At 37.0% G+C, this 23238-nt stretch overlaps 1 protein-coding gene across 2 annotated transcripts in view; it reads left to right on the forward strand.

Moving 5' to 3' along the window:
- LOC102690313 (3',5'-cyclic-AMP phosphodiesterase 7B) overlaps positions 1-23238 on the forward strand; it is an 85026-nt gene that overhangs the window by 29808 nt on the left and 31980 nt on the right. The window contains exon 3 of one of the 2 annotated variants that reach the window (XM_006625887.3): positions 6783-7286. The exons of the other annotated variant lie outside the window; for it this stretch is intronic. Coding sequence (XP_006625950.1) covers positions 7052-7286 — 235 coding nt within the window. The 5' untranslated portion in view covers positions 6783-7051. The remainder of the gene's footprint in view (positions 1-6782; positions 7287-23238) is intronic. 2 annotated transcript variants of the gene reach the window in all.

Raw genomic sequence — 23238 nt, forward strand, 5'->3', positions numbered from 1 at the left:
GGATACATGTCTTGAAGAACACTATTCGGGGCTTCTATTTAAGATCTCTTCAGATGAAATGCTGAATTTTACCTTTTGGGGAGTGCCTTGTCAATGCCTCTCTGAGTACAAATAACAATGGCATCCAGTCAAAATCTGCTACCTCCTTATTTTCTTGTGTAACAAAGCTTATGTCTTACTTCATTACCATTTTTTCCTGCTGTCCTGAATGCATTTCTCTCACTTATCTGAGTTTTCTTGAGAACTGTGAACCTTGCTGGACTCACCCAGAGATATTTTTCACTGAGAGTGTAATGGCTTGTGCTAGTTCTATGTTTACTGATAGACTGGTGAAGTCTAGAACTACAGCCACTTGTCAGGACTTGGTTCAGGATTGGTTCAGTGTTGGTGCATTGACTGTGAGGAAGATTGACCTGACAGTGAGGTTGCACAGTACAAGCCATTCCCCTTCAGGAAAAGGGATATCTGGAACTCTCCTATCACTTGTTACCCACCCTGCTCCCTTATGATACATTTCTCCCCTTACCACTGTGGTGCCTCTTATCAAAGGGACTGCACGTCCACTGTCAGTAAGACTCATAAGTGTCAGTAAGTGTGCCATAACATGCAGTGCCAGACATTGGTATCACCTCCACAGGGTCTTCAGGGCAACTTTCAATGTTATTCAGCATCCTTGTGTGGATAATGGACCTGACCTCACTCATATTTCAGTCCAAACTACAGGAAAGACCTATGGTACCTGACTGACTTACCTACCTGGCCCAGCATACAGTTCTTTTTGTATAAGACATGGAAGCCACTTAGGTCATGGAGTCCTAAGCATCAAAACAGTCTATCAACTGCAGAGTTCAACTGAGGTTCTAATGTTGACTATGAGCTAGCAACTCCGAATAAGTACAAGCAAGCAGGATTTTAAATGTTTAGATTTAAAGGATGTGTACTGTACTTCTGCATTCTTGTCACGTTGCATCAAAGGTACTACAGTTCTTACGTTTTGTGATTTAGTATCGTACTTACAAACTCAGCTTTCTGTTGTTTTGTTTATCTCTTGCTCCTAAGCACCATCCAAGTGTCTGGATTCATTTTGAATACTGGATAATGTCACAGGAGCTCCTAAAGGCATGCTTGACACCCTGTAGGCAGAAAAGCACTGTACTTTAAAATCTATGACAGTTTTACTCCTGCTGCTGGGCATCCTACATGCCTGGCTACTGCAAGCCTTGGGCCTGTGGTGGGCTCCTGTTTGCACCAAAGACAGATACTTCAGGATATCCAAGCACCTTTTTGTGCAGTTAATGGACTCAGAGAGTATTCACTGAGCTCTGAGTTATCTGAATACGTCTTGACAGCTTCAGTCTTTGTCTTCTCAGTAGCTTACAGTATTACTCAGACAGGACCTCATTTACTGTACATTCTTGGCCATATATGATGGTTATCATTATCACCATATTCACTGAAAAGTACAGTAACATAACCTCAAGGTCATTTATCAAATTACCTCAGCAAGGTCCTGGTTTCGCAAAAGCTGATGGTCCACCATCATATATTCATACTCTCATGAATAGTACTAAACTGATCAAGATGTACTGTACTTTAGCATTTATGACATATGGCCATTAAGCAATTGTGCTTGTGTCCTTAGCAAAGACAAACAGATTAATTGACTTTTTATAGATCAAATGCCATCTTCTTTTAAATCTTTTGTACAAGTACATAAAAATAGAAAGGGAGTTATTGTGAATTCTCCAGAAATATAGAGGTAAAAACATGCATGATCAGAACGTGTCAGTGTGAGTGTGGGCTTCTGATCTGAACCCATGCAGTTGTGTTATGCAATATAGCAGATATAAGAGATTCATTATCATTGACCTTACTTGCAGTTATCAGTTTAATTAGTACTGTTCATTCCATTTCCACATTAAACAACAGAGCACTGGATTTTATTGTGTCCTCAATCAGAGTATCTTTATCAATCTTAAATAAGCTTAATTTAGGGCCATCAGAACAGATGTCAAAATACAACAATTCAATCATACATTGTCAACTGATAGCGTTATCTAATCAGCACTATGAAAAACTTTACATCCTCATTGACGACAGGAAAGAATGTAAAGGGTACGACTGTGAAGCATTTCCAGTCAATTATTTTTTTTACAAATGTAACAAATTCTTTGTCTGCTCCCAACTAGAGAAAAGGGAACTAACATTAAATTAAGGCATCAAATGGACTGGAGGTGTAAGAAAAAGGACTGATATAAAAAAAAAACTAAAACCTACAGAGTGGTTGAGTACCCATGTTCACTACACGCTTTGCATGCAAATGTGCCCAGGACTGAGTCTGCATTTTGTTTTTCTTTCTTGGAAACAGTCCTAAGAAAATAAGAATGTCCATAAATTATTGTAATGTGGTTAAGATCTCTGCATCCACTCTCTTTATAAGAACAGCAGATGGCCTTCAGATGTGCCACCTTGTTTAGTCTAATTGTTCGATAACGTCTCTTTTACAAAACAAAAAACATTGCAAAAAATGTATTTTTTCGTGAATGTTTTTGAGGAGCTTTCTCACAAGGTATACTGCTGTACAGTACGGTTTTCCTCACCTCGCCTGTCATTATCTCCATTAGAACAAAATGGTTTGCATTGAGATGGTAGTCAATGTCAAAAAGTTTAAATGTAGAGGACAAAATGTTCTTATCTACTTACAATATAATTTTTTTGGTAAACTTTATAAACTTTAAAATGTTCTTTAAAAACACAGTTTTAAAGAGAAGCACTAAATTTAGTAGTACCATCATGTTAAGTGATACAGTATAAACAAGGACATTGTTCTCTGTCCTATCCCACATATGATTATTGACTGGGATGGCTTCTGAATGCAGTTTGGATGTTGACTCCATGTTTGCGTGGGTTTTCACCAGGTACCCAAGGTTCCTGGTTTTCTTCCACCTTGCAAAGACTATTAATTAGTATATCTAAAACTGCCCTATGTACGTAGACAATATGTGTACCCTGTGATCAAACTCCATTTGATCCAGGGTGAAGTGGTTCTCTATAATTCAGGGGCAGGATGTGGCTTTCTGTAGGTCCATCAGGGATACGAGACTCTCTGATAAAGGATTGATAGTTATTTCATTAAGATTATCACAAAAGATTGAGAGGGATGACAAGGGCCAAGTTCAATCAGCCTCAGTTGTCAGTAATTCCTAATCAATCCTGATGTGCATTATAAATACTGTACAGTACGTACTCCTCTTCTCTCCCCAACTTGTTTCCTTGTATCCCACCAGCTCCCTCTCTCCATCTTTGCAGCTGTGTCTTGGTCACTCCTCCCACTTCATGGGGTCCTCTGGCCAGGAGGTTGGCCTTCAGCCAAGTGGGTTTAGCCATATTTATTAAAACTCTCAATAAATGTTTTAATGTGCTCAATTCCTGGATGTTCTTATTCCTAGTGAATTGAATCATTCTACTGATCTTTTGAGAGTTATTTACAACGGAGTATAAATTAATTGTTTTTGCACTTTGGAGTTTTAAGCACTCCATATTTTAAGCATCCCTACAATAATAATTTGACCCTAATTGTCACTCACTGACTGATCAGACTGGAAAAATAGATTCTAATTGCACACATTAGAAAGAGGAAACTTTTTTAAATATAATGGCACAACTTTCCAATGCCCGGATAACGGTCAGATAAAGACTTATTATGTCTGCATATTCTAAACTGTTTTTCTCTTAACTGTTTGTCAACAGTTTTCTATCACAATTTTTTATTCACACCTACAAACAGCTTTTTCTTGGTTTACAGTGAAACAAATTAAAAACAGACTTAGGCAGAGACTACTATAAATGGCATGATCACAAGGATTATGTGAAATATTATTATGTGAACTAAAAGTGAGCTTGTGAAAACATTATTTCAAAGCTTTCATAGCTGCTCCTATGATGCTATGATCATCAAAGCTTGTCTAGGAGCACGTGAACTTGTGAGATGGTTGGTTAGTGAGCATACTTAACCATTACACCGCATTTCAAGGAAAATCTCAACATTGCTATAAAATAACATTATAGGAAAATGGAGGTGGAACCCTTTTGTTCTTTTCTCTTAAACAGACTAAAACTAGTTGTCCAATTTGACCCCTGTGCAGCTATGTTAAGTCTATTATGTTGCTAGAAACATAGACTCGAGTAACATTTAGCTGATGAGGGGTCAGTGTCTTAGAATCCATTCTAATGTAATGAAAATACTAAATTATAATTCAGATTAATGGACTAAGAAGGGAACAATCTCATTACACATACAGAAAGGATTATAAAAACTTCCTAGCAGAATACAGACTTGCCGTAATAAAACTTGTAGTGTTTTATTATGTAAAATGCAACAAGCAACATGTAACTAAGTTGAAAAAAAAACAATTGAAATAACACAGTATAGTACAATGCATTTCACACAATATTTATAACCAAACCAAATCAACAAGTAAGTCAGACTTTTGAAAATGCAGTTCTTATTCACATCCAATTTAATTTCTAATTTTCTCTGTTATTAATACGAAATAACAAGTTACTGTATAAGAGCTAACTTTTATAAAACTGTTAAACATAAGTTGCATGATGTATGTTTTTTCTTCTTCATTTTAACCAGAGAATAGTATCCATTAAATTACTGGACTTGACCTCCATATTGTATTTTCAATATATACTGTATATTGTATACAGTTTTTTCAATTTATTACTGAACCTGAACGAAAGAACAATGAGTATAATTTTTTTATAATATAGGAATAATCCAGTCACTGGAATCAACTATTATTGATTAAATTGTATATTATTAATTTTCAGATGGCAATTCAGCATATTCAGGTGGGTAGGCAATTCAGCATATTGTTTTTTTCAGTATGTTGCCTTGATGTCAAATACTACTTTTTATGGATTCACACACAGAGCTCCAGTTCAGGTAGCTGAATACTGATGGCCAGACAGCTTTGAAAGCTAAGTAAGGGGTTCATTAGGAATTTATGGAGCAGATGCACAGCGCCCTGAAGGGCTAGATCAATAAACCTTGGAAGTGTAAAATCCAGAAATCATTCTTTGTGCATCCCTTAAAGATTCCACTGAAGGCTGAGAATATTAAGCAACAGGAGGGAGTTTTTGACTAGCAAGAAGTTACTTTATGCTGCATCTAGCAATCTTTATGAAGATAGTCACAATTTACTGTATGGGTCTATTTCATGGCTTGTCTTTCAAAGCAGGGAAGGAAGAATTAAAGTAAGATCTACTAAGGCTGGAGAGACATAACCTCTAACCTTAAATTCACTAGGGACAACAATATCCCAGAATCGGATGCTTTGTGAATGTTTGGATTACTTGGTGAGATAGTTTTGGCTTAACCTGCTTGGTTAATATATGTAATACAAAAGCATGTTTCTTTTCAATAGATAAAGTTAATTTCTGTAATGATAGTGATTAGGAACAGCTGTGTGAGATTGATTTGTCATTGCTATTTCTCTTTTATTTCTGTTATGCACTTCCATTTAAGTAGTGCTGCTAATCTAAAACAATGAAATGAAGATATACTTTGGACTAGTGAGCTTTGTTGGGTGTTGCTTGATGTTGACATTAATGAAAAGGAAAATGATGGTTTATTTTTCATACCCAAGCTTTTTATCTGTAATAATGACTTAGCAATACTGGGCAATTGTTGTTTCAGTGTCACTGTCTGTAGTTTTAATTCATGGTTGTTTGAGCATGTGGAATCAATGCTGGGAAATCAAATCTCGGTGAGCTCAGCCCATTGGAGTTGGACTCTTCTTGGAAAGCCCAAACTAAATGAAATTCAGCTTGGTGGTATGCCTAAAATGTCTCCAAACCTCAGTAAGTTTGCTTTTTATTGAGTCATTATAATTTGTAATCATTTTCTGCTTCAGTGTTGTGCAGAAGCCTCTCTGTCAGCATTAAACTTTTGTTATTTTGCCAACTCTTTTCAGAAAAAAAAAGTATGAGAGAGGAGTTGTTGGGATGGGTGTTTGAGGGATCGGGGGGTCACATTGTCACATTAGTCTAGGGCAATGAAAGAGTTTTCTTTTTGTATTCAGATCCTGTTGCTCTTTCTGCCGTGCTCGTTGTTCAAGGTTCTCTTCAAACAAAAAAGAACTGTTTTGCCTCTTTAGCTGAGAGAGTGACTGCTGAGTCTAGTGAGGTAATTAACTAACTCGCACAATCCTCTAAGGACTTTATGTTGAGAATAAAGAAAAAAGAGAATATGAAAAGAAAGTGACTTTGACTATGTTGCTCTGCTAACATATTCTTTCCTAGTGTGTTATAATATAACCACTATCACTGCAGTGCTCCAGAACGGTCAAGGGAAGCCAAACGAGAAAACCTGTTGTAAGCTGGTATAGTGGGGCTCTTAATGTGATCATTGAATGTCCTTTAATCTTCCATACAGCACTTCGGGAGCATTCCTTTTCCAACCATTTTTTAGTAAGCTGAATATTATAATTTCTGCATTTGAAACATAGCCGATGACACTTTATACACACTCTTAGCTGGGTATATGGGATGATCCTTTATAATCATGGCAAAGACTAATAGGCTGGGATCTTTCAAAATCACTTAGTCTACTGAAAAGCTGCAAGCTCTGATGGGCTGAATGGATTGTTCTCATCATAAAATCTTCTTACGGTCTCAGCCTTACGAGGCCTTATTATGCTGACTGAGGCATCAGAGAGGGAGAGAGAGAATCTGAATCACATTCTCTCTCTCCCTCCTGCTCTCCCTTGCAGATCCACCCCCACCCTCTGCCTCTCTCTTTTCCAAAGAACTGTTCAGCCAGCAGGGACCTTGAAAGTGCTTTTGGTAGTTTTCTTTCCAGGGGAAATCGTGAAGGAAAAAGAGGAAAACTTTAGGTAGAGGACTGTCTCCAAACCTCTACTACTCTGGACTACAGAGTCACAAAGAAGTCTTAGGGTGGAGACCGGGAGTACTACAGTGGTACTGGACCTGTTCTGCAGCCTCACCTTGACTTCTGGCACTGCAAAGCACAGTCAGGAGGATGCCTGTGTTAAACAGGTTCTTGAGCTCAGAGTTTGGTAGGAGACTGAAAGTGAGCGAAGAACTACTTCCTACCTCTGTGTGGACCCTCTCCACCTACCAGCAAAGAACCTTCACTCTGGAGCTGCCTGAATTAATCAAACTGGTCAAACTTCTCTGGAAATCAAAGCACAATCTCCAAGGACCAAAAAGGAGAGGGGTATTTGAAAATGAGGATGCCCTGTCTAATATTCCAGGTAAAATCAGTACTTCTTCTCATCCTATTTTCTTATCTTATTGTTTTCTACCTTGGGGTGTTGCAAAGACATAGATTTTTAAGTGTCTGTAAAGAACAACAATTACTTCATTACAGTTCTAATGAAAACTGCAGCATCTTATAATACTTAATTTTATTACATCTCTTTTTCTTAGAATATTTCAATTGAACACATTATCAGAAACAAAGTTTGCTAATTACTAATCATTTTTTCCTTTAAAGTGTGGTTTACAATGACCAAATATTACTGTGTCTGAATTAAAGATATGTACAAATTATAGAGCACACAGAACCTCATAGTACGCAGACAGTTTTTGTATTCTGTTAAATTCTCAGATTTGACATTAAAGTACAGTATACAGGTTTTCCAGGCATACTATTATAAACATGGCAGTTAGAGCTCTCTCTGGTAAAGATTGCTCTGAAAATCCAAACTCTCATTATAAATATTTGATTTTCCTTGAGTTTAGTTTGTGAAATTCAATAGGTGGTGAGGTGGGGGGCTATTAGTGGTGAGAAGAGTGGGCCTGTATGACAGATCTTTAGATTTGTCAAAGTAATTTATTAACATTAAGTTTTTTTTTTAGATTCTGTCTTACTGTTGAGAATATGTTAATGTATGTTCAGGATTCCATAGGCTTTTTTTCCATTGCTGTACATCTATACATTTCCATACTGTATAGCCTGTTTCATTTCTATTTCTTGTAGATTTCACTCTCATGCCCTTTCCACATGGAAATACTTAATTCTAACTTCCCTGGAATGTATTTAAAAAAACACTATAAAATATATTTTAGTGCTCTATTTAAAATCAGTACCATGTTTTCTTTATTTCTCTGCATATTACATTTCAAGGATGTCCAAATGCATGTCAAAGCAATTATCCTGAATTACATCAGATATGCAACTGTAACATTTGAGGAAAGCAGTTGATTGTGAAGTGGGGCAAGATGAAATGTGTGTATCATTGCATATTAGAAGTATTCCTTTTTGACTGATGTATATAGAATACAGGGAGGTATGTTAAAAGAAGGTTTGTTCAATTATGTCCTTCTGAAGAACATTAATTTGGTCTACAAATCCACCTTGACTGCTTGACGTTACTATTTGTGGAGATTGTCAAGTTTATGACAGACCTAACTAAGTGCACATATGAAGTCAGCAAGAGCCACATTTTAATTTTCTCATAGTAGTATTCTATTGGAGTTGTGAATTCCTGTTAGACATCCTTGAATTGGACACTCAGTATTCCTATTTCTTTATCTGAGGCCCACTTCCATTCTGCTGCGAAACGATGACCTATTTTCCAAAATAACTATGGGATCAAGGGACAAGGGGTGCTTTTCCTTCATTTTTTTTCTGAACAGTCCAAAGATTTACATGGATAAATAGATGTGTTTAAAATATTACTCCTTTTGTACTGGTTATTATATTATTAATGGATGTATTGATTTATTTTTACCCATGGAATACATAAGGTATTGTCTGCAGCTTCCATACTTGTGAAACGTTTTACAGGCTGTCAACGCACAGCAGCTGTGAGCAAAAGTAGGCAATGATCAACTTCCCTGGTATGGTACAGTGCTGGCAACAGTCAATCACAGAGCTCCGGGACTGCTGACGAATCTTGCAAATATATGAACAGAAATGTTGCCAGGTTTCTCTTGGTCTGAATTTTAAGGTGATGATAAGCTCCATGAACATCGATAAAACTATAGTATGGATGTGGTCTGCTTAGTCTTTGTGGTACCTATCTAAGCTCTTTAAATGTAAATATTGAGGCATCCAGTCTGCATTATTTTATTATTATTACTACATAGATAAAAAAGTAAAGTCTATACCAGAACTCATCCTGGTTTCTTTTGCATTAAACAGACTAGAGAGCATGCACCCCCCATTGAGCCATAACTGAAATGCAGGGCTGACCCGCCCCCAGCTATGCTGGTCCTCATTTATATACAGAAGCTGGGTGGATTAGAGCAACCTCACTTAATGGTACAACAGTAGTTTAAGCAGTTCAAGCACAGACCTCTACCTACAGCCTGACAGTTACAAGCCCAAAGGCTACGCTACATTGGGTCGTCCCATTCCATGTTTAATTTATTTACATTAAAATAAAACATTCTGACAATAGTAAAGGATTATCAGACAGCAGGAGTTAACAGTAGAGCAGTGGGGTTAGTAGGAGCATACTTTCTTTCTGTGGTGTCCTCACAGCGAATGATCAGTATCAGGATACAAAGCATTTTTAGCCAAGATAGCTTCATATATGCTTGGTAATTAAAGATGTTCAGCATATTATCCTTTTTCTGAGAGTGATACAGACAGTAAAGGTAAATAGTCAACTGTGACATTTTAAAGATGTCCCCGACCCACCTTTTATATATGCTTTTCATTGTATTTCTATTTATTGTATTTACCAGAGGTGTCCTTGAAAAGGGTGTTCTTAAAACAGGAATCCCTTGCTCTGGTAAGCATGTGTAGCTGCAAAAAAAGATTGAAGATTGAAAATTGTGGTTATGATTTGCATGCTGTTTATGGCTTTAAAAGGCAGATTGATTGGTTTGGAAAAAATACAGGGACAGAAGTTCAGAGTTCTAAAGGAATGGATTTCCTTTATTTGGATTTTGCTCCAGACCTATGAAGTGAAGCAGAGATAGCAGTCTAACTAAGGACAGTGACTATCAATGTCCCATTTACTTACACAACAGACTTGAGCTCTTAGACCTCCATTAACTGAATAAGAGTACAGGTATATCTAGATTATATAACTTGTTTTTTAATTATGTCTTTTTGTCATTTAAATTATATATACAGTTATGAAACATCTAAGAATAAAATACAACGGATTTCTTGATGCTGGACATTTAAGTAGACATATTTAAACAAATATTTCATGGCTACTTCTCCTTAGTAGCATGAGATATAATGTTTTTAGCATTCAAAAACAAAACAAAGATATAAAAAATCATTTTTACCCTTTCCTTTATACAGACACAGAAGTAAATTAGACAAATGGGCAAAACACCTGTGGGTATTGCCTTTAGACCAGATTTGGATTAGTCTTCTTTTTAGAATGGGAAAGAACATTTTCCATTGGCAATGTTTGTCCATATTTGAAGAAGGTTAAACAGTCAAAACTTTGTTTTTCTTTCTATGTTTTAAGAGTGAAATTAAATTTTGGATGTTTTGATTAATATTTTAAAGCTTCTCAATAACCTAAGCTGCAGATACCGTATGACTGAGAACAACTGCAGGGGAAAATGTCCTAATTTTGCCTTAAATGTATAATTCAATCCTGTCCTGGAGTGATTATCAGAGTATGTGACAGGGTCATTAATTTGCCTTTCCCATTAAGTGCTGGCCAAAATATCCAAACTGCTTCAGCGTGGTTTGCTTAGTGTATATGTGAGGATATTTTAATGAGAGATCACTGAACAGTAAACACAGTCTACTGTTAAAGGAGCCTATTTTTATGGTATGTGAAATTAATTATATTTCTTTTTCAGTTTCATCTTAGAATTGTTTAGAATCAGTTTATAATTTATATGAATTGTGAGCTGAACAGAGATGTTTGATATTATTTTTTTCCAAAATAAAATGTTTGTATTGTAAAACATTCCTGTCTTAGTTTTACAATTACAGTACAGTTGATATTGGAATATCTGGTAACATAAACCATATTATTCTGTGTCTAAAGGTAGTACCACTTTAAAAACAGGGCTGTAAGTAGCTTATCATCCATCAAGAGTTGAAGCTTGGAGTGCAGAAAGATTCACATAAACTGGACTTTGCCAGTTTAAAATGCAGGCTATGCCATGTTGCATGCTGGGGGTTAGAGCTGCCAGCAGTAAATTCTTGGTTTCTCAGTCACCAATCAGGCAACTGCTAGACTAAGCATCATTGGTAAACTGTGTCTATCCTCCATTTGGCACTAAATCCCTGCTATTTGTATTCCAGGAATATAATATGAATAAAAAGGGCATATTCATGTGCATCAGAAAGTGAGTGTGTTCTCTTCATCTCTTCCCAGCTGGTATAGGGGGCAATGATAAGTCAGAGTGAATAACCATTGGATTTCCCTAATTGATAGATACAATGAGTAAAAATAAGTACATAACCAAAGACTGCAATGTTTATTATAGAATAATGACCTGACCAGTTTTGTTATTTTTCTTTGTTTTTATCGCTAAATCCACCTATATTTTTAAACTAAACGGTATACATAAGATGACCATATAAACTAAAGGTCTACATGGGTGTTTCATTAACTTCTATACACTAGCAGTCTATAGAATATGCAAAACATTGGTTTTATAGGTTTTGAATGTAAATGAAGATTATGTCTGGCAGTTAATAAAGTAAATCTCAGAGAGTTATCCACAGCTTGAAAACTTCAAAAGAATAAGATATCCCGATAATCTTCCATACAGACTTGTCAGGATACTGCAATTATTTAATAAACATTTCCACACTATGACCAAAACACATTATAAAATGTGACCTTGATATGCACTGTCCATTCTGATGTTCCCAATTATTCAAGAAAAAAAAAAAGCAAAAACCTCCTTATCATAATAATAATAAACGTTATTTTATATAGCACCTTTAAAGGTGGTGTAACGAACAGTTCTTTCCGGGCCCTATGCGGACGACACGATCCAGAATAGTGAAGACACAAGGGGAAAAATAGTCATGCAGGAAAAGGGTCTGGAGACGGGGGGTGTGTCCATGCAGTGCAGGTGTCCAGGAGAAGTGAGTCCAGGCTAACAATCCATGTAGGAAATCCAAAAGAGTAATCCGAGACAAAGGGTAGTGTCCAAGGCCAGGAGATCATCCAGGGAGTTAAAACACGAACCGGCGAGGGGAACTAAGACGCAGCAAGACGCAGCAAGACGCAGCAAGACGCAGCAAGACGCAGCAAGACGCAGCAAGACGCAGGGCTCTCATGATGTGGAAATCAATGAGGAACCAGGAGTGAGGTCCGCGTCTGGCTTTTAAGGGGGAACGGGAATAGGGATCAGGTGCAAACACTGGGAGGGAATGAGGAAGGGCTGGAGCTCCCTTAAGAGGAGGGGTTAGCGATCGTGACAGGTGGCTTCTCTAAGCGCTCAATCCGTATAATGCACAATTCCTTACTCTGTGGTTTTGACTGGATTTCTTTCTTGAGTTTATCTTTCTTAATAGCTGTAGATTTGTACTGTAGATAGCACAGTGTGGTCCTTTCAGATAAAGCAAGAACGTACATGTTTATATTGATATTTATGCATCATTTAAAATTGTCCTACAGATTCAACATCTGGACATTTGAGTACATCTGAAAGGTTTTTTATCCAGATTGACAACATGGCAGTAATTTAAGAACTGTAATGGGTGGATAGGCATGTCATTATCAGTATTAATATGAAAGGACAAAAAAAATGGAAAAAATCATTGGTGCTGAAATCTGAAGGAAGGTGTTGGTATAGCTCAATTATGTACTGTACATGTGAGGCCACCTCTGAGTACAATGTCACACATAACAGCATATTTGCTGGGTTTTTTTATGCAATTTAAGCAGAGCATTTCTGGAAAGACTTAAGAATCAACCAGCGACTCTGAAGGCGTACTTAAACAAATGGATGAAGAAATTCATTTTAAAAAGTTGACATGATTTCTTATGAGAGAAAAAATGAATACAGACAAAGAAGTATACTTCGTAAGATATACAATTCAGCAAACTGATGAAATAACTGATCTGTTTTGAGTTCTTTAAGAGCCAGTATTTGTTCTGGAATGTTTTGGCTTCTAGGAATTGCAAACAGATGGGTTAGCAAATAAGACCCTTATTTTATTTATTTTTTTGTGTATTCTTGCACGTTTCCCTCTATTTTCCATTTTCTTCATACAAAATAGCTGGCTGTTGGAAACACAAGGTATGATCTGTGTTAAAATACCTAAACAGAATAAAGTCTAAAGACAGATGGCTAGCAGGTGAAAAAGAACATTCTGTTTTTAGTATACAGTAGATTTAAAGCTATTGTAAATCTAATTCAGGAAAACTTTGGGGAAGGCATGAAGATTACATTATGTTTCTTTGTAAAAGGCAGAGTATGTGAAAACTTTACTGGCTCAAATTAAAAGACATAAATATATAGTAGATGAGTGAGGAATACGCTAGATAGAGTGAGCAGAAGCCTTATTGCTAGATGCAAACATTTTTTACAGATAATAGTATATCCAAGTAGTATATTGTTATAGCAAAGTCCATAGAGTCTTTTAAAATTGTTGGAAACAATGCTTATTTTTTGGAAATCACTCATTTCCAACCGAAATTATTTATTCATTAAGAAATACTGCTCACAAAACTATGCAGTAATATCCCTTGATCTGCACTTGATAATATAGTTGTTTTTCAACTCTCTTTTCAACATATTTAATCCTATTTTCTGGGATCTACAGCTACAGGAATTACAGATAGTATAAATATCAGTTGCCTTGTGCCCATTTTGTAAGTCTCTTGCATTGCAAAAATGCTGAACTACTACGCTGCATAAATGCATTTAAACTGCAATGAGCATATATTCATTAAATGTTTGGAGGAATAAAGCAAACAGCCTTGTCCCTTTATTCCTTTTTGTACTATTACATGAGCCATACACAACTTGATGCACTGCAGGAGATGTGGTAGGACAATATGTGCAGTATGACTTCATAGTTAATAGGCTTGAAATTACTATAAATAGCCCATAAATTCCACAATAATTTGTAATAATGTCTAAGTCAAGAAAATATCTTTATCTCTATCTATACAGGTACGTACAAATAATTGTATTCGTATCATTTTGTAGGGACTTTCCATTAACTCTCAATCTCTTTTTATTTACTTCCAAAGTCCACTCAAATGAAAATAGACATAAATAAAATATAGTAGTTCAGGTGGGGAGTTGCGTCAGCATGCATATGCTGCAAAGGAACAAGTAATAGGTTTATTCCATGCTGAAAAAAGAAGAAAGAAAACACAACGTTTCAGCCGTGGAGCCTTCTTCACACCTGAAGAAGTCACACCTGAAGAAGGCTCCATGGCGAAACGTTTTTTTCTCTCTTCTTTTTTCAGCATGGAATAAACCTATTACTTGTTCCTTTGCATGAATAAAATGTTTGGCACTTTTAGATTCAAAACAATATGCCATTCACTTTATAAAAGAGTTTTTTACATGTACATGCATTGTCAGTTTGGGAGTTACTATAGTTCTTTTCACAGATTTTCACAGATTTTGTTCCCACATTGACATGCATTCAAAGAGAAAGAATATGGATTGGAGAAGCACTTTTCTGCATCAGAACACCACACAACAGGTTTGGGCCAGGGTTGCAAGCAGTCGTACACACTTACAAGCTGACCGAAAAAAAAAGTTTAGAACAGTTTGATAACTGAAAATCAAAAGGATTATCATTTGTGCCCAAAAATAGAAGACCAATTTAATCCCATGGATACAGTTTGTTTTTTTTCTCTTGTTTTTAGTTTGCTGGAGAATGCTTGCAATTTGAAAGCATACATTCCACTATTTTCACTATTTACTCTTCATGAATGATATTTAGTTAGAAAGACTGCAGTCCTTATTATCTTCCAATAAACTATCCCCTTTAATATAGTGCAAACCAAGTCCACATACATCCATCTAGCCATTTTCTAACCACCGCTTTATCAAATACAGGGTGACAGGGGAGCCGGATGAGTGGGTGCTAGGCAGGGTACACTTTAGATGGGACGCCAGTCCATTACAGAGCACACACACAGACTCACACTCACACCAGGGCCAGTTTTCCCAGAATTCAATTAAATTACCAGTGTGTTTTTGGACTGTGGGGAGGAAACCAGAGCACCTGGAGGAAACCCAAGCAAACACGAGAAGAACGTACAAACTCCACGCACATAGCACCCAAGGGATTAATCTTATCTGAATATAAGGTTACTATAGAGTCTGCTAGATCCACCTACTTCTCTTACATAATTGAAAATCACCAAAACAACCCCAGACATCTTTTCTCCACCATCAACAGACTGTTCAAGCCAAACTGCCCCACCACATTACCTGCCTCATCACAACTTTGCAACACATTCTTAGTTCTTTCTTTAGTTCTAAGATTGACAACATCCAGCATCACATTCTCTCCACTAAGCATATCATTTCCATACCTCCTCCCTCCTCTTCCAACTTCTCTGGTTCCCTTCTCTCCAGCTTCTCTCTTCTTGACTCAGCATCCCTCAATAAACTAGTCACACATATGAAACCCACCACATCTATTTTAGATCCCATTCCCACCACTTTATTTCAGTCCTGTTTCTCTTCTCTCTGTCCCATTGTACTCAATATTATACACAAATCCATGAGCACTGGCACTGTACCAATGGTTCTCAAAACTGCTGCCATTACCCCCGTGCCAAAAAAGCCTAACATGGCTCTCGACAATCTTAACAATTTTCGCCCCATCTCCAACTTACCCTTTCTTGCTAAAATTCTAGAACGTGCTGTCACAGTTAAGTTACATAACCACCTCATGACAAACAACCTTTTTGAACCCCTCCAATCTGGCTTCCGTCAACTTCACAGCACAGAAACTGCCCTGATCAAAGTCACTATTTTCTAATAGCTTCTGATTCTGGTTCTCTTTCTATACTCATCCTTCTTGATCTCAGTGCTGCTTTTGACACTGTTGACCATAACATCTTACTTTCTCGTCTTGAGACTGTGTTTGGAGTTTCTGACACTGCTCTCAAATGGTTCAAATCTTACCTCACTGATCAATGTCACTTTGTCTCTCTTGATGGGTACAGATGGGTCTGAAAGTGGTCTTGTTAAGTCTGGTGTTCCTCAGGGCTCAATACTGGGCCCCTTGCTCTTCAGCATTTACATGTTTCCACTTGGTCAGCTTTTAAGATCACGTGGCCTCAGCATTCATTTTTACGCTGACGATACTCAAATATACATCCCTACCAAACCTGACACTGATGTGGCTGTCTCTATTCTATCTAATTGCATCTCTGACATAAAACTTTGGATGACTCAAAACTTCCTTCATCTTAACTGCGACAAGACTGAAGTCATGCTTATTGACACCCCCCATCAACTTCGTAAAGCCAGTCCTGTAACCCTATCTGTAGATGGTTCTGTACTTGAGCTTCAATCAAAATTGAAAAACCTTGGGGTTACATTCAATTCTGGCTTAACATTTGACCCACATGTGCAGCATACTGTCAAAACATCTTTTTTTCAACTCAGAAATATCGCTAGACTACGCTATCACTAACTGTGGCTGAAAAGCTGATCAACACATTTGTGTTCTCTCATATTGACAAATTGACTGTAATGCTCTACTCGCTGGGGTATCTAAATCTACTCTGAACACACTTCAGTATGTCCAAAATTCAGCAGCCAGAATCCTGACCAGGTCTAGTGCAAGTGTTCACATTACACCTATCCTGGAGTCCTTGCACTGGCTTCCAGTCAAATTCCGTGTAGACTTTAAAATCTTCATGCTCACCTATAAAGCTCTGCATGGCTTGGCACCTCAGTACCTGTCTGAACTATTATTGCCCTACTCCCCTAATTCTCTTCTAATTCTGCTCTCCTTACTGTCCCCCAAGCCCGTCTACATTGTATGGGTGACAGGGCCTTTTCCTGTTATGCCCCAAAGCTCTGGAACTCTCTCCCCAAGGATATCAGAGAGTCACCTTCTCTAAACTCCTTCAAATCCAGACTCAAAACCCTCTTCTTCAGAAAAGCCTTTACTTAACTGGTTCCATTCTTCACCCCTCTGCTTTTCTTAGTACCACCATCCACGGTCTCCTCTATATATTGTAATTGTGTTTTATCTTGTGTATTCTTCTTTTTTATTGTTGTTGTCATCCTGTAAGGCACTTTGAGAAGCCACCTTTAAAGGCGCTATACAAAATAAAGTTTATTTATTATTATTAAACCCAAGGCTTCCAGTGCTGTGAGGTGTCAATGCTGACCACTGTGCCACCGTGCCACACCACTCAACAGAGAGTTAAATGAAAATTAATTTGTGGTGCTGCCATTGTAGTTGAACTATACAGCTATACAGTACTAGTTCAAAAAGAAGAACAAGTATCCAAAGAAGACAACCTGGAAACAAACTCTCAATGATTGAACATCTGCATTCTTATACTACTTATCCAGCCATCTTTGTTTTTTGCCTGTTTTATAAAGTATATTGTATGGGTTTAGTCAGCTTGCAAGGCTAGGTATTATATTTGGAATTAGCAACCCTCTGTATATTTTGTCTATCAAAATGCTCATTATGTACAATGTCTGAACTTGTCAAGGACACTTCTATTAAAAAGTTGACTGTGACCTAGTAGCCCTTCCTTTCTTCTGATACATTTCATGACAACAAAGCAGATCTCTTGTCATTTTCTGGAAGGTTTTCTTTCCAACCGCTCAAAGCAAAAGTGTATAGTAATGAATTTCAATTATGCAATAGGGTTATCTGACACGGCCTCAATAATTTAATGTTTAAATTCCAAAAGCCTATAACCTTTTGCCTCTTATTCTTGGCCAGAAATTCATTACTATAACCTTGGGTCTGGATATTCCCTAGAATGTTTATCATGTTGTTTGACATTAACCTTTTCCACTATCTTACTATTTGTGTAAAATTGGCTTGTGGCTAAAGATTTTTATGCCTTGTAGAATACATTGTATGTTTTACTGTATATCAGAAACCTCCTACCCTTTATAATCTTTTTGAATTATGCATTTTATCTCATAGCATCGTAAGGAGTGTGGAGACTTGATAACATTCCTTTAAGTTCAAGGACAGTTTTCATGCATGAACAATGTCCTTCAATTTGGTTTTACATTGGAAGTGAACCTTGTCTGTTTCTTTCAAATGATAAATTAACAACAACAAAAACCCTTATTACAGCACTTAACGAAGTAATCTGCTTTGGAAAGACGGACTCTTTTGCTGAAATACTTAATCCCTTGTCTGTTACTTGTCTGTTAATTCAATGTTACTGTGGTGGATAGAGGAGGTATATCAGAAAAAAAGTCTCAGAGACAGGAGTTGTAAATACAGGTTGACTCATGAGCAGCCATGTGACTGTTATCCGAGAAGATCAGACACAAAGTAAGAGGGAGTGAACACAGCAGTGTTTATCCTTGGATGAACGAGGCCTCTTCAGTAGTTCTGTTTTCCGTGACTTTCCCTCTTAGCAAATTCTTCTCTCCATGTTCTTTCATCACGTGTCTGTAGTGCAAGAAAGGTCTTTGTGTTTTGTTTATGGTTACCCATAATTTTATTAAAATTCTAAAAGATGATGTATATAAAATGTATAGATAAAATAGATTGTTTGGGGGTAAAAGTAACTTTTACTGTTGCAATTACATTGCCTGGTTTCCCTAAATACACACATGTACTGAAGTAACAGGAAAGTATTTAGACGTATTTTTCTCTACCACAAAACTTTTATACAAATAATTCTTGTAAATACTTGTAAAATATGGAAATAGTAAGCAGATTTAGATAAAATACCTTTGAGAAAATTCAATGCAGTGTATAATGGTTAGATTAGCAAATATCTGCTGAAAATATGGGTATTGAAAATATCACATTTGGAACCATTTATGATGTACCACAGAAAAAAATACATTTTTCAGTGCACAGACACTAATCCACTCATCCCTTTCAAACATCATCCTAACCATTTCGAAAGTGAAATGTGACAGATGTTATAGTAGGATTTGTACCAGAGATCAAATCAAAGGCCAAATACTGCATAGTTCAAGCCTGATTCTCAGATGGAGCACATTTCAGCCCACAATACTTTTTCTAAGAGGAAAAAGGTTACATACTGTAAATATCCTTGGTAATTACGTCTCTAATCACATATCATTTAACAATGTCATTATGATTGTGAAAAAAAGGTAAATTCAAGCAGACAAATTCATAGACCTGGGCTATTTTAAAAAACTGTTCCTCATTTGAGCAAATTCATCAGTTTTGCCATGAAAAATCTGAGTTCTGAGATTGTATTATCATTATGTGCTTTGTTTATATTGTTCATTTTTACTGCTTCTTTGTGAAAAAAACACAATTGCAATATCTCTTTGTGTAACCTATATAACACAATTATAAAGAATGCTGAATAGAATTTCATAATATCTTACAATTTTAGGCAAAATGCAATCATATTATACATATATTTTTTTAAGCATTGCAAACCTGCACTACTACTTAACAAAATCCACATCATTTTAAAGGATAAGCAATACTTCAGGTACTGATACTACTCCTATCCATCCATCCATTTTCTAACTGCTTTACCCATTAACAGGATCAAGTACTGGGTACAGGCTCTCAGGGAAGCTGGAGCATATCGTAATAAGCAATGGGCACATGGCAGGATACACCCTGGACAGGAAATCAGTCCATCACAGAGCATAAACACAGGCACACACTCACACTAGGACCAATTTTTCCAGAAACCAATTAACCTACCAGTATGTTTTTGGACTGTGTGAGAAAACCAATGCCAACACAGGGAGAATATACAAATTCCATGCAGCTAGCACCACAGGAAGTGGACCCAGGGCTTCACAGTGCTGTGAGGTAGCATTGCTAACCACTGTGCCACAGTGCTGTACTGATATTACTGCTACCACTTTTAAAACTACTGTCGTACTACTTCCTTATTATGAATAATAAAAGCATTACAAACATTAGCATGGCCATTATGATCACAGAATGACTAGAGCTTACTGCCTATGTTGTTGATGTCACTTTCTTATGCACTTACTGGCTACATGCATACAGTACAAGTGCCATGACAGTTAATCCCTGACAAAAGCACTGATTAGAGTGCATTTCTTATTCCCCAGATGTAGATTTTCTAGTATTTAAGCCTGACTGAAGCCACAATAAGCAACAGCTGTGAAAAAAAAACCAAAACAAATTCAAATGTACTTTTATGTTTGCCAGTATTCCTAGATTTTCTGCTGGTTTTGAATTCCCCTGTTAATGGCATCAAAGCTATGCAAATAACTAAAGCCAGATTAGAGGATCGGTGAGCATTTTATTAAAAAATTCTTTACTTACTGGGAGGAAAAGATTCTTAACTCTCCAGGGAGACAAGATGAAAACAAGTTTGTTGCATTACTGTTTGACCCGGATGGTAAACTAGAGATTCTGTATACGGTATGACTCCACAGGTACTATTCATTGTATTTTTGTAAATGCCTCTCTAGGATTTTATAAGTACTTTGATGAGGTGGATGTTTCAAAAAGACAGTCCTTTAATAAAATGTTACTATGGGATTATTCATAATAGCATCTTATTTTGAGCATTATAAAAGTGTACTAAGCAAGAGGGAGCTTAGTGAAATGTCATCCTTATTGAAATATTATAAGTCTAAAGATGCTGCAAAAATGTTTTTTTCACAATACTGAAAGAGAAAGGGAAGTTATGCTGAATGCAGACGTATTCATTTTTGCCTCCAAAGAAAGGCAGAAGATAATGATGTGACACGAACTGGAGATAGTAGACTATCGGGGTCAGTAGGAAAGGAGGGACAGGAAGAATCCGTCTTCAGAAATCTGGCTTCAGGGTGACTTGAAATCCTGAAGCTGAGCAAAACAATGCTGGGCAGATCCAAACCCTTGCAAGGATGCAAACACCTACAGAATACGAACAAAACTGACTTATCTGGTCTCCCAAACACTAAATCTAAATCTTTTGTATCGTCTGTCGTCTAATGCAAAGTGCATTTGTGCAGAAAAAGTTTCAAGCTGAGCTTTTTCGTATCATGAAAAATGTAATGTGAAGTAAAATGTTTAAGCTAAAGTGTAATGCCTCCGGTTTTCATTTCAATTCATGTTTCTATCAAGATCAATCTTTTTTTATGGAAAGATTGAATAAAAATTTTCCCTGTTGTTTTTGTTTATGTTGTTAGCATAAATTTGAAAGGAATAGCTAAGGTGTACGTCTTTAAATGGTTATTCCAGGAACTGTCCTCAATCTATCAATAATACTCATTTTAAAAGACGCATTAAAGGCAGCTTACCACAGACAAAATAACAATGATGGAGCAAACATGAATGGGAAAGTCTCTAGCTAATCTGGAAAGGTCATTTGAACATTTGGATGCACTCATATTGCTTTATGATTGGAAGGTATACAAGAGATACTAGGGAAAAAAATGAATTATGACCTCATTTAAATGTTTATCTACAGTCTGTGGTTAACACAAATATGCACTGAAATTACACTTTCACATCACTGAAGCCTAGATTGAAATGTGGTAATTTTCACGAAATACAGATTGTTTCAACTCCATTACACACAAACATAATCGCCAAAGTCCAGCATGTTTGTTTATATGACACTTTAAACATTGATTCACACGGTGAGAAGAGGTCCTTCCTACCACCTTGTAGCCTCATCTCATCCGATTGTGGAGTACTGGGTGATACTGGGATGGGAGAACTCTGAGCAATAATATGTTGCTGCTGTAGAATGCTGGTGGAGTGGTGGTAGTGTGACTAAGGATCTGCACCTGTGGCTGGAAGGTTGCCCGTTCAAATCCTGTGGTTGGCAGAAGACTACTACTCTGTTGGGCCCCTGAGCAAGGCCCTTCACCACTGTAGAATAGCTGACCCTGTACTCAGACCTCAAGCTTCTCTCCTTGTCTGTGTCTCATGGAGAGCAAGCTAGGGTATGTGAAAAGACTCATTCCTAATGCAAGAAATTGTATATGTCTAATAAAATGATCTTATCTTATCTCTTAATATGTGTAAGTGGATAAGTAGATGGCGCTCCCCCTCTGGACCTGAATTCCATACCCAGGCCTTAGCATGGTGAAAGGAGACACTGTGCTGGGTGTGGTGTTGTCCTTCACATGGGACACTGAACTGATGTCATGGTTACTTTGTCATTGATGATCCCAGAGTGGTTAGTGGGTTACAACAACAGTATCAATACTTGCTGTTGTGAAATTTTTCATAGGTTCCCTAAAGCCCATAGTATTAAGCACCTTGGTTTACTTGTTCACATGAATGACACCCAGCTGCCTTCCAGAAATGTTAGAGGGGAATTGAGGCTCTTCTTCTACACCAGGCCTAGCGATCCAGCTCTGCTTTAGCACTGTACTCTTTTATGAACTATTGGAAAATGCCCACAATACCACAAAATAATACTAAAAGAATATGCAACATATATTTAAAATCCATTATATATACTGCATAATGAACGCCCAGAACTCAATACTTTTTTTGGAACCTCCCAGTCTCATTTCAAAAACTGAAAAATTGTGTGTAAGCACTGGGCAAACTGGTTGTATTCCATTGCCTTTGCAAACATACCTGTACCTTAACAAATTGGAAAAAGCAACCAGCTGGCTCACAGTGTTGTTTTGGCCCTAGGTTGTGTAAAATCATTGTTTGTTTCATTCAGAATTGCATATTTCAAAATTCAAAATCTATTTTTCATGTTGTAATAGACCTGGGAGCCTGTTTCATTGGGGGCAAACAGAATACATTTTTCATGCAATATTTATTGTAATGTTTTCTTAAACATAGTGCTTAAATAATCCATTCTAAAAAGTAATTATTTGAGAAGTCGGTACTTTTTGAATAATGGCTAGTATTGCTGCCTCACATTGCTGGGGCCCTGAGTGACCTGTGGTGCTACAGTAACAGTGTGAAGTTTGTATGTTTTCCCTGTGTTTCTGGAGGTCTCTTTCAGGTGCTCCAGTTTCCTCCCATAATAATAATAAACCTAATTGTATATAGCGCCTTTAAAGGTGGCTGCTCAAAGCGCCTTACAGAATGACAACAGCAAAAACAACAATTAAAAATAAACAATAAAAAATACACAAAATAAACACAATGAGACAGTAGATGGTGGTATTAACAATAGTAGGAGTAGA

This window comes from Lepisosteus oculatus, chromosome 2, assembly GCF_040954835.1.
Source record: "Lepisosteus oculatus isolate fLepOcu1 chromosome 2, fLepOcu1.hap2, whole genome shotgun sequence".
NCBI lineage: Eukaryota > Metazoa > Chordata > Actinopteri > Semionotiformes > Lepisosteidae > Lepisosteus > Lepisosteus oculatus.